The sequence below is a fragment of the Pseudophryne corroboree genome, chromosome 5 (genome assembly GCF_028390025.1).
Source record: "Pseudophryne corroboree isolate aPseCor3 chromosome 5, aPseCor3.hap2, whole genome shotgun sequence".
Taxonomy (NCBI): Eukaryota; Metazoa; Chordata; class Amphibia; order Anura; family Myobatrachidae; genus Pseudophryne; species Pseudophryne corroboree.
In genome coordinates, this window is record NC_086448.1 from 399,334,138 (window position 1) to 399,347,096 (window position 12,959).

General features: G+C 47.1%; 1 protein-coding gene across 3 annotated transcripts in view; it reads right to left on the reverse strand.

Annotated features, from left to right (window-relative positions):
• Positions 1-12,959, reverse strand: part of PTPN3 (protein tyrosine phosphatase non-receptor type 3) — a 1,027,556-nt gene that overhangs the window by 766,888 nt on the left and 247,709 nt on the right. For all 3 annotated transcript variants that reach the window (XM_063922728.1, XM_063922729.1, XM_063922727.1), the window contains exon 3: positions 9,149-9,256. In XM_063922728.1, coding sequence (XP_063778798.1) covers positions 9,149-9,256 — 108 coding nt within the window. The remainder of the gene's footprint in view (positions 1-9,148; positions 9,257-12,959) is intronic.

Sequence of the window (12,959 nt, forward strand, 5' to 3'; positions counted from 1 at the left end):
GAAGAAGTTCAGAGACTTGCCCAAGAATCCTAGCAGCACTCATGGGCAGTTCGCCACCCAGCTGCGGCAGTACGTGGTGAAGTGGGTGAAGGATTCGGAAGCCACTACATGGGACGCACTGATTGACCTGATCTGCAGGGAGCAGTTCTACCGCAGGTGCGCCCCAGAAGTGAAGGAGTGGGTGCTAGATCGGGAGCCACCCAGTTTAAAGATGGCTGCCCAGTTAGCAGACAAGTATGTGGCAATTCGGCCACAGGGGCAGAAGCGCCCAGCCAGCAGCCAGCTCCAAAAGACTGCACCACCAAGGGAACCCCCCTCTTCTGCTCATCACCCCCAAAGACAAGCATCTTCCAACCCGGGTGCTCTTGGCCAGCAAGCGCACCGCAGCGTCCCTGCAACTGATCAGAGATCATTGGTGCCACGACTGGAGAAGAAGTGCTACGGCTGTGGGAAAATCGGACATCTGAGGATGAACTGTTCTGCATCCCAAGCATCCCAGACTTGTGCCCCAAATCCGAGTGCTGGAGCCCGGCTCGCTAGTTTGATGAGAGGAGATGAGCCTACAGAGACTGTTTCCCCTCCAGTCAGTTCGATGGAGTGTGGCGAGAGACAGGTGCACTCTGCGGAGAGAGTCACCTGCATGGCCAAACAGCCCCTACACAACATGTGGAGGCACCTGCAGCCGGTCCACGTGGGACCCCTGCAGGGGGAAGGCCTAAGAGACTCTGGGGCCTCAATCACTGTGGTGAGCCCCCACCTTATAGATCCTGCTGCAGTATTGCAGGGTCGCACTGCCAAGGTCACCCTGGCAGATGGAATAGAGAAAGCGGTTTCCATGGCAAGAGTCTACCTGGACTGGGGAGCTGGACCAGAGTTGCGAGAAGTTGCCGTCATGGATGGTCTCCCAACTGATGTGGTCCTAGGAAATGATCTGGGTGGTGGGATCGTCACTACGTTTGTTGGCGCCATTTTCTGGAGTCAAGTTCCACAACCACCGTTGACATCAGCTACTCCAGCACAGCCCAGCCCAGAGGAAAAGACTACAGCTGCTAGACAAATGCCAGCACAGCCAACCACAGCATCAACCAGCCCAGAGGAAAAGATTACAGCGGCTAGATCGGCACATCGACCCCGCCTGCCTTTTGCCTCTGGTATGCCTACGTCCCCTAGCAACGCAGAGGATGTCGGTTCCAGCTCGATTGATCCTGTGGGGGTGCCCAATGATGCTCCTGACCCAAGTGGTTTGCCAACTCCGGCGGTGAGTATGAGAAACCACACTGACTTTTCCATGACTGACCCCTACCAGACTGACCCTAGTAGTCCCCACCAAGATCCCCCTGTAGAATGTCCCAATTTAGGAGAGATTGAGGGCCACAGGCAGGAGTTTAGGGAGGCTCAACTCTCTGACCCATCCCGGAAAGGCATGAGGTGCCACTCTGGCAGCGGCCTTGACAGGGTTGGGGCAGGAAGTTTGACCTGGCGGGAAGGGTTAAAGGTACAGGGTAGACAGGAAAGTGGGAGGGGATAGACCAGATAGGGAATGTGTCCAACTGGTCCCCCCAGGGAACATTCCTGCGCAACCGGTGTCGGTTGCCAGCGAAACCCCTTTGGACAGTAACCTGGAGACAGACCGTGCCCTGAAGTGCCTGACACAGAGCTTACCCTGGTCTGGAATGTCGGATGACGCCCAGACCAACTGTAAGGCTGGTGCCAAGCGTTGGCAGCTGGGGCACTCCAGCGGTTGTGTTGTCTCTGGGCCTCTGCCCATAGGAGAACCCTTGCAGCAAGTTGCTGTGGACATAGCAGGTCCCTTGCCTGTGCACAGTAGATCGGGGAAGACACGCAGCCTTCCTGTAGTGAATGCCACCCAGGATCCAGAGGCTGGTGGTCTGGCCGCCATCACTGTGGCACAGGTAGCGGACGAGGAGGGAAGAGTAGGCCTAGGTGACAGGGTAGGTTTCCCGAGTCATAGGTCGACAGAAGAGGATTGGAGGGCAGGTCTGACAGTTCGGGCAGACAGTTGCCAGATAGGTATGATGGAGGTGCAGTGCCTGGGGCACCATGCGGGAGGAGACAGGGGTAGGCCCAAACCAGAGGGGGTGGAGGCAACCAGAGGCTGTCCCCGACCCACATTACCCAGCCCCGTACTGACCTTAGAACCTGTAAGGCCCTACGGACATGTTGTCATTGACTTTAGTCCTGTAGTGAACCCCTTGACAGAGATGGCTAGGAAGGGCATTCCCAAGTCAGTGGACTTTGCACCCGCTTGCGAGTTGGCATTCCAGTCATTGAAGGAGGCTCGGGTACCCGCTCCAGTGCTGATGGCGCACATTCTTGACCAGGACTGTGTGTTACGAACTACTGCGCCACTGCACGGACTGGGAGCAGTACCGAGCCAGAAAGAGCCATATGGGCAGGAGCACCCTGTGGCCTGTTTGAGCAGAAAACTGCTATGGTGGGAGGTGGGGTATGCCACAATTAGGACACCGTGGGTGGCACTTGTGTGTAACTGGCCCCCCACCGTGGTGACTTACCACCCACCTGTTAGGTGGCTGCAACCTACCTTGGGGAAATTGGACAGACTTTTGTGGTGGAGCCTTGAACTTGGACTTCAGGTGGACTATTTGAACATTGTGCACCCACGAAGAGAGGCCCACTACACTATGGATGAACTGTCTAGGCCGGAGCCTACACTACCCAGGTAGCGTCCCCTTCAACTCAACAGACTGCGGGACCAGGAGTCAAATCGTTGGGACATGGCTCCCTGGTTTCCCGCTTGAATTGGGGGGGGGGGGGGGGGAGAGTGTGACCGGAGAGACTAACCAGCCACACGTGTAATGGCAGCCGCGGCACTGAAGGGGTTAACCCCTAGTGCCCGGCGCCATTAGGAGGACAATGGGCTCTTGGCGCCACTTTTAAACTGTGCACTGGCGCTAGTTGCCATCTTTAAATGTATTGTGGGTGCTAGGCACCGGGTATTTAAAGTATGTTTAATAAGGTGTCATATGTTCTATCGCTGCGCAGTGCGCCGTTGGAGAATGATGAACTGGTGGACAGGGCACTTATGAGGAAAGTACAAGGTATTTTGTTTCTAAAAGACCTTGACAATTGTTGTTCAGCAACTTGTACATAGCCAGTCATATGTTAATTGTCCTAGCTAAAGCAGGGTGTCGATTAGCAGGCCTTTTGGTCGGCAAATGTTTTCTTTCAGGTACAAATTAAGGTTTGGAAAGAAGACTGTGCCTTCAGCATCTCCTGTGGTGTGATGACTCAAAACTGGTTTTGCATGGAGACACAAGGGGCTGCTAAATCAGATTGTGTTTTATGAATGCAAACTAGTGGGTTTCGTTTACCAACAGTTTGATGTAAGATTTCTTAGGCTGCATTATGTGTGATGCAGATTATGTTTAATTTACAGTATAAGAACGTTGTCTATGTGTGAGAGGGTGAATGCAATTGAAATGCAAGTTACATTTACATTTGTGAAAGAGACAGGAACATGATAATCAGATTGTGTTTGGGAAAGCACACTGGTTTGGTTATATATGAAGAGGAGCAGGAATGTGCTTTATCTAATTCTTAACTTTTGAAATGTAACTTGTATTTCTTTATATTTTCTGCGAAAACCTGATTGGTTGGAAAAGACAGGGAGGGCTTACCCCCCTGTGGTACTGTGTGTAGAACTGAGATAAAAAGAGGATGCCTGTGAGCCTCCAGGTTGTATTGTAGTTGTACCATCTTATTCTGCTGGAACATCTTGCTGTATGCTGTTGCCCCTAGCAATAGGGAAGAGTTCTCTTTAGAACTATTGAGCAAATAAAATATCATTGCCTCAAGAAGATTGCTTCATCTTGTGACCTACAGGGTTATGCAAACCATAGCCCCGTCCTCCGGCTGTCCAGGGAAGCACCTAACGTCTCCAAGTTCCGCCTTCCGCCAGCTACCGGTAGAGGCCTAGCAAGTGGCTAGTGGGGATTCGTCAGCACCACACAGGTGTGGTAAGGCAGTGCGTCGGCACATACAGAGCATAACCGTGGTTCCAAACGCCACGGCAGGTTAGGAGTTTGGTGGTGGCAGCATAAACCCGCCCACAACGCAGTGGGTGGAGTCAGTAACAGGCGGTTACTGACGGTAAGCGGGAATCCCCTATGTGGTCAGGCCTCGTGTGACTTGACCTTCCATTCTGTGCGCAGCCAACGGGACGCGAAAGCGGCGAGTGCTTTCGTACGGGACCGTCCTGTCACACAAGTCTCCTGACTTAACCACAGACCTTGGAAATTTCTTCCCTGTGTGACTGCACCCCAACCTCGGAGGCTTGCATCCGTGGTCACCAGGACCCAGTCCTGAATGCCAAATCTGCGGCCCTCAAGAAGGTGAGCACTCTGCAGCCACCACAGGAGAGACACCCTGGCCCTGGGGGATAGGGTGATAAACCGATGCATCTGAAGATGTGATCCGGACCATTTGTCCAGTAAAGGTCCTCGCATGGAACATGCGAAAGGGAATGGCCTCGTACGTTGCCACCATCTTTCCCAGGACTCGAGTGCAGTGATGTACTGACACCCGTTTTGGTTTTAATAGGTCCCTGACCAGTGTCATGAGTTCCTGAACCTTCTCTATCGGGAGATAAACCCTTTTCTGGACTGTGTCCAGAATCATGCCCAGGAAAGGAAGACGAGTCGTAGGAACCAACTGCGACTTTGGAATATTCAGAATCCAGCCGTGTTGCCGTAACACTTCCAGAGAACGTGCTACGCTGATCAGCAACTGCTCTCTTGACCTCGCTTTTATGAGGAGATCGTCCAAGTATGGAATAATTGCGACCCCTTGCTTCCGCAGGAGTACCATAATTTCCGGCATTACCTTTGTAAATATTCTCGGAGCCGTGGAGAGACCAAACGGCAATGTCTGAAATTGGTAATGACAATCCTGTACCACAAACCTAAGGTACGCCTGATGAGGTGGAAAAATGGGGACATGAAGGTATGCATCCTTTATGTCCAGAGACACCATAAAATCCCCCCCTCCAGGCTTGCAATGACCGCTCTCAGCGATTCCATCTTGAACCGGAACCTTTTTAGGTACACGTTCAGGGATTTTAAACTCAATATGGGTCTGACCGAACCGTCCGGTTTTGGTACCACAAACATGGTCGAATAATAACCCTTTCCTTGTTGAAGGAGGGGAACCTTGACCACCACCTCTTGAAGATACAATTTGTGAATTGCAGTTAACACTATTTCCCTCTCTAAGGGGGAAGCTGGCAGGGCCGACTTGAGGTATCGGTGAGGGGGCATCTCTTCGAATTCCAGCTTGTATCCCTGAGACACAACATCTATTGCCCAGGGATCCAACTGTGAGTGAACCCACTTGTGGCTGAAATTTCAGAGACGCGCCCCCACCGGGCCTAGCTCCGCCTGTGGAGCCCCAGCGTCATGCGGTGGATTTAGTGGAAGCCGGGAAGGACTTCTGTTCCTGGGAACTAGCTGTGTTGTGCAGCTTCTTTCCTCTGCCCCTGCCTCTGGCAAGAAAGGACGCACCTCGGACTTTCTTGTTTTTCTGTGATCGAAAGGACTGCATTTGGTAATACGGTGCTTTCTTAGGTTGTGAGGAAACATATGGCAAAAAATTTGACTTCCCAGCCGTAGCTGTGGAGACCAGGTCCGAGAGACCCTCCCCAAACAATTCCTCACCCTTGTAAGGTAAAACCTCCATGTGCCTTTTTGAGTCGGCATCACCTGTCCATTGCCGAGTCCACAGGACCCTTCTGGCAGAAATTGACATAGCATTTATTCTAGAACCTAGTAGGCTAATGTCTCTCTGAGCATCTCTCATATAAAGGACAGCGTCTTTAATATGCCCCAGGGTCATTAATATAGTATCCTTGTCTAAGGTATCAAGTTCCTCAGATAAGGTATCCGTCCAAGCTGCTACAGAACTACACACCCAAGCCGACGCGATTGCCGGCCTCAGTAAGGTACCTGAATGTGTATAAATGGACTTCGGGGTAACCTCCTGTTTGCGATCTGCAGCATCTTTGAGGGTAGCCGTATCCTGTGATACCTTCTTGGATAAGCGTGTCAAAGCTTTTTCCACCCTAGGGGAGGATTCCCAGCGTAACCTGTCCGCTGGGGGGAAAGGATACGCCATAAGAATCTTTTTGGAAATCTGCAGTTTATCATCTGGAGATTCTCAAGCCTTTTCACATAACTCATTGAGCTCGTGTGAGGGGGAAAAAGTTACCTGCGGCTTCTTTTCCCCATACATATGAACCCTCCTGTCAGGGACTGGGGTTTCCTCTGTGATGTGCAACACATCCTTAATAGCTATAATCATATAACGGATGGATTTAGCCAATTTTGGTTGTAACTTTGCATCATCGTAATCGACACTGGAGTCAGAATCCATGTCGGTATCCATGCCAATAATTTGGGATAGTGAGCGCTTCTGAGACCCTGTCGGCCTCTGCGACATAGGATCAGGCATGGGTTGGGACCCGGACTGTCCTGAGGTTTCAGCTTTTTCTAACCTTTTATGCAAGGAATTAACATTATCATTTAAAACCTTCCACATATCCATCCAATCAGGTGTCGGCGCCGTCAGCGGAGACACCACATTCATTTGCTCCCGCTCTGCTTCCACATAGCCTTCCTCATCAGACATGTCGACACAAGCGTACCGACACACCACACACACAGGGAATGCCCTTTTTGAAGACAGTTCCCCCACAAGGCCCTTTGGTGAGACAGAGAGAGAGTATGCCAGCACACACCCCAGCGCTATATAACCCAGGAATAACACAGTAACTTAATGTTAACCCAGTAGCTGCTGTATTTGTGTTTTTAGCGCCTAATTATGTGCCCCCCCTCTCTTTTTACCCTTTTTCTACCGTGATCTGCAGGGGAGAGCCTGGGGAGCTTCTTCTCAGCGGAGCTGTGGAGAAAAAATGGCGCTGGTGAGTGCTGAGGGAGAAGCCCCGCCCCCTCGATGGTGGGCTTCTGTCCCGCTAAAATACATATCTTTATGGCAGGGGCTCATACATATATACAGTGCCCAACTGTATATATGCTTACTTTTGCCAACAGAGGTCCATATGTATGTGAGGTGTGTATGGAGCAATGGCGCACAGCTGCAGTGCTGTGCGTTACCTCATGTGAAGTCTTCTGCCGCCGATTTCGAAGTCTTCTTTGCTTCTCATACTCACCCGGCTTCTGTCTTCCGGCTCTGCGAGGGGGATGGCGGCGCGGCTCTGGGATCGGACGGCGAGGGTGAGATCCTGTGTACGTTCCCTCTAGAGCTAATGGTGTCCAGTAGCCTAAGAAGCAGGACCTAGCTTCAGAGAGTAGGGCTGCTTCTCTCCCCTCTGTCTCACGATGCAGGGAGTCTGTTGCCAGCAGAGCTCCCTGAAAATAAAAAACCTTACAAAATACTTTCTTACAGCAAGCTCAGGAGAGCTCACTGAACAGCACCCAGCTCGTCCGGGCACAGATTCAAACTGAGGTCTGGAGGAGGGACATAGAGGGAGGAGCCAGAGCACACCAGAATCTAAATTCTTTCTTGAAGTGCCCATGTCTCCTGCGGAGCCCGTCTATTCCCCATGGTCCTTACGGAGTCCCCAGCATCCACTAGGATGTTAGAGAAAGGAGAGTTAGGCTGCAGGATAGGAAGGTTAGGGTTAGGCTGCAGGAAAGGAGGTTAGGGTTAGGTATTAGGGGTAGCATAGGTACCTTGTAGGTGTCGGGATACTAAGCATCGGGATGCCGTTGTTGGTATTCTGACTAACGGCATCCCGAGTGCCGGGATACCGATACCATCTCATAGATACACCATTACACCAGTAATGATGTAGGTAAAAGTATGATGGTACTACAATAATATGTTATCATTTTTCTTTGCTATATTGTGTCAGGGTGATAGGGTTCACAGAGTTGTGCTGGGTAATTGGATTTTTTTTTTTTTTAATTTAGGCACAGTGAATGGACACATTGAAAAAAAAAAATCAAAATCCAATCCATTTAGCGTAGAAAGAAAATGCAATGTGTGTCACCCCATGGCCTCCATTAGAGTTTACAAGTTAACTGTACAGCCCAAATATTGAAAGAGGAACAAAAGCTCACTTTTATATCTGCATTAAAATACTTATTGTACATATTTATTTAGTGGGTATGAATTGTGTACAGTGATCAGGCATGTTTTGGGTCTATAATATCTAATAAATTATGTACCCTACTGTTCCAATTTCTACTGCTGCGCTTCTTTCTAACTTTAAAATTGCTAGTATTTGCTTTTTCACTGACTAGATCAATAACTAAATTAGAAAGTGAGGCTTCCTTCCAGTGTTCACTTCATAACTGCGGTAAAGGCTTTCCTCACATCAGGAAAAAAAAGCTCATCTAATGTTCTACAGGAGAGAATGGGTTGGGTTTGGGTGACTGGCGTTTGGGATCTCTCCGGTCACAATACCGATGCCAGGATCCCGAGCCTTAGATTGCTGGCTGGGGGTGAGCGCAACGAAGACCCTTGCAGGTTTGTTGCGCTCACCACGCAGTGGGCTTCGGGGCTCGCCACAGGCTCTATTCCCACCCTATGGGTGACGTAAACACCCACGAGTGGGAAAAGTCTGTTAGTCGGCATGCCGACTGTGGGACTTTCAATTGCTCCGGTTACCGGCGTCGGTATAGTGACAACTACATCCAGAGAACATATATGTTTTGCACTTGAAAATCCCACTTCCTTTAGGATTACAGCATATCACGAAATTGAAAAGTTCTTCTTTCCCAGTATTCAGACCACTATATTGTAATAACACAATGCTGTACAGCAGATACTATCACATTATAGGACATTATAATGAAATATACATTATATCCGACAGGAGTGTCACCACATTAATGCAGTAATCATAGCAGTTTACAACCAGAGAAAGTTAGAATTGCCCAGCATTCTCTGGTAATAGTCAGTAGCAGAAGTAATAACAGCTGCGAATACAGTATGCATTAGAACTTAAGGTCTCAAGGAGGGTGGTGACATTTCTTTCTAAAGTGATTATCAACTTCAAGTAAATTTCTACTATTGTCAAATTATCTGAATTGATTCCGTTCTTTCTTAAAGTTAACCAACTAAAAATGTTTCAGTTAAATTCACTCACATGCAAATCTAACGAGTCTTCATTATGTTGGAGTCCAAAATATTCTCTCTCTTTTACACTTAAGTGATGGAAGACCAAGTCCAGCAATGTTTGGCCAGTGTCTTGTTTCTAGGATCAAAATAAAGTTTATTTTTCAGTTTATAAGTAATAATCTGTATAAGTAAAACACAAAAACACATCAATCCGTTTATATTAAGAGGATTCTGGAGGCTTGGGTGCCACTGCAATTTAGCAAAGCAATCAAAAATATCACCTTTGTTAGTTCAAAATTTGCAGACTGCAGTTCCCAACATTTTTCTGACCAGATTGAACAAACTTCAAAAGGTTGGACCAATTCACTATCTTCAAAGGGTGTTAGCTGCAACTCTATGAAAGAATTATCGCAGCATAGGGATCTTTCTCCACAGCAGCCACCCTGATGATCCTAATTGGTCAGATATTGTAATGGGCACATTCATGGTCTCATGGGTGTGTATGCACAGTGTCAGAGCCTGCAGGAGCTATAGCTCTCACTTTGCTGCCACCATGTCATGTTACTAGCAACTACCACTCACTGTAAAGCCAATGGTTTTTGTTAACTAGCCCTGAAAAATCATTCCTTATTGCCAAAATAGAATTATATTTTACGGGGCCGCACATTCTCTTTTACACTTAAGTGATGGAAGACCAAGTCCAGCAATGTTTAGCCAGTGTCTTGTTTCAGAATTGCAAATATAGAGGTGGGGGGAATAAATTAAAAGCAGAAAACGTAAAAAAAACAAAAACATTTTTGCGGTTAGATTAGAGAGGAAATGAGTTGCAGGGATTTCTATAGCAGTCACTGCGTGTTTTATCTCGCATCTCCAGAACATGCCTGATTTGTCCAAAAATCTTTATTTTTAAGAATGTTCACGTAGACTTGTTCTTGACCTCGGCGACCAACCCCCACGAGGACTAATAAAGCTATTGGAAGTTTCCAATTAGTGTGTATGTGACCCCTGTTGTGTGTGTGTGTGACCTCTCCCATGTAGTGTCATCCCCACCAGAGACAGCAGCTGGGAGAACTACATCTAGAGTACATACAGCAATCCTTGAGCCTTCCAGCTGTCCTTGGTAAGATGGAGACCTGGGCCTATATTTACTAAAAATCCGAGTTTGTCCGATTTGTGGGGGGTTTTTTCTAAGTCCCAACACGGGAATTCACTAAGCACAAATCTCGGCAGTGTTTGGGCTATTCGTAATGGTTTTCAAGGCTAAGTTCAGAAATACGAATGAATAGACCATCGGTCACTCTTGTGGTTGGCCCCACTTAACCTCACGGTCTACCGCAGACCGCAAAGTTCCCACCATTGGATACAATGGAGCGCCTATGTGCTACATTGTATCTTCAGTGTGCAGCCTGACTGACAGCTCAGGAGCGCACAGCCAATCAGGAGAGTGCCATGACGTGGTGCTCCCTGATTGGCTGAAGGGACCCTCTTTGACAGCAGTCACGGGGGTTCCGTCAGTCGGGGAAAGGGGTCCCATGTCTAAACATGGGACCCCTTTCAGTGCGTGGTCTGGGTTATTCGTTTTTTTTATTTTGACAAGTACGTGGATTACAAGCAGAAGAGGACCGATCTACACTGGATTATTAGGAGTATAATTTTATTTACAGGTACCCCGTGGATTCTACGTGGAGAAGGGGACCGACTCTTCGTGTCAACATAGGTAAGTATGTGTGTATGTGGGTGTGCATGTATGTAATAAAGTTATACTGTCACGGTGTGTGTGTTTTGTTTTTATTTGGGTATTTTTTTGTAGTAGAACTACAGGTACCAGCGGGCCCGTTTCCCCCCCGCATGCTGGTACTTGTGGTTCTCCAAGTACCAGCTTGCGGGGGAGGCTTGCTGGGACTTGTAGTACTGCTACAAAAAAACAATATTCTTTTTTTGACACTATGGGTATCAGCCCCCCATCCGCCGCCCTAGGATGGGGGGGGACAGCCTTGGGCTTCACCCCACCCCTGGCCCTTCAAGTGGCTGGAGGGGGGGACCCCTTGATTTAAGGGGTCCCCACTCCTCCAGGGTACCTCAGCCAGGGGTGACTAATTGGTGATGTAATGCCAGGGCCGCAGGGACCAATATAAAAATGTCCCCCGGTTGTGGCATTATCTCTCTGACTCGTGGAGCCCAGTGCTGGTGTGAAAAATATGTCTTTTGTCCCCCGTATTTTTAACACCAGGACCAGGCGCAGAGCCCGATGCTAGTTGTTAAAATATGGGGGATCCCCTGTCAATTTTTTCCCCGTATTTTTACAACCAGGACCGGCTCAAAGAGCCCAAAGCTGGTTATGCTTAGGAGGGGGGACCCCACACAATTTTTACCAGAATTTTTAACACTTTAAAAACTTTTTTTTAAGGTACACAATGAAGCCCTGCACGGATCTCACAGATCCGGCCGGGATTCCTTGTGTTTTGTCAGGCAGTGTTTTACTCATCACTCCCGTAAAACACTGCCTGACATTACGAATCACATCGACATCGGAAAAAACGAATGAGGAAAACTCGTCAGCTTAGTAAATGACCGTATCAAAATTCAAAAAGTTGCAGTAAAATGCACTTGATACCATTCGAGATCAAACACCCTTAAAAACGGCTAAAACATGAATATTAGTAAATATATCCCCTGGAGTCACGAAGTCCACCGGAGAGGTTAGCACTGTATCTTTTCATTTACTTCCTTTTTTTTCACATGAGGTGAAGAGGTGAAAACCCTACAACCATTTTTAATAAATTGGATACCGCAGGTAAAGGGACTACATATACTCGCGGTAATCCAACAGTGGGCGCGAGGTACGCAAGGTTTTGTTTTTTTACATCGCACCCAACTGAATTCCCCCCCATAGATTAAAAATGCTGATTTTATAGGTTCTATTCGCAATGTTATATGATACTTTAATCAGTAAATACAAATGTGATTCAGTGGAAATTTATCCTGTCGTTGACGACATTACCATAATGCTGCCAGGCACCCATGTTGGTGGTTCCAAGTAAACTTGGCAGATTCCTACAAAAAGTGGGCATCCTTTTTAAAGCATACCATAAAGTCAGATTTAGAAACTAGTGTTTTACCCAAGCAAAGGTACTATTCCATATTTGTTTGTTCATCAAACATGTCACATCTACGTATTGAAAACAAAGAATATTTCTATTCAAGGAATGAATTAATTTAAATCTGTTTAAAAACAAATGAATTATTCAGCTTTATAATTTTGTTGACCAGCTGAAAGTCTGCTTAAAAAAAATCAAGACCTAGAAAATGTTCAAAACATTTGAAAGCTGATAAATACAGAGGGAAAAATAAATAAAGTCAAGTGTCAGTTTAGTTGATGTTTATTTTGATTGGCAATGTATTTCTGCGTCATTTAACAATACTGAAAAATAACTTCAATACTTGCAGATATAAAAACACATTCATATTAGTCAGTTATAAATTCAAGAAATTAACATTAATGTGCAACTAAATATACTGCCTAATGAAGCAGTCATCCACCATGAAATGCGCTGTAGATCCACATGAGACTCGTTTTGAATCTTTATTTATGATTTAGGATTTATTTTTTCTGTACTCATATTTATTTTTACAGAGACCTAAAGATTAAATAACGTCATAATCTATTTTAAAGTTTTCACTGAAACTGAAGTGAATATTCTTCTTACTTGGACTTTAAAAACACTATATTGACTGCTATAAGAGCATTAAAAATAAACTCCACTACCACTGTTCAAAACAACAATACAGGTATTAAATAAATGTTTTGTCTTTAATAAAAAATAATCATGAATGGGCAT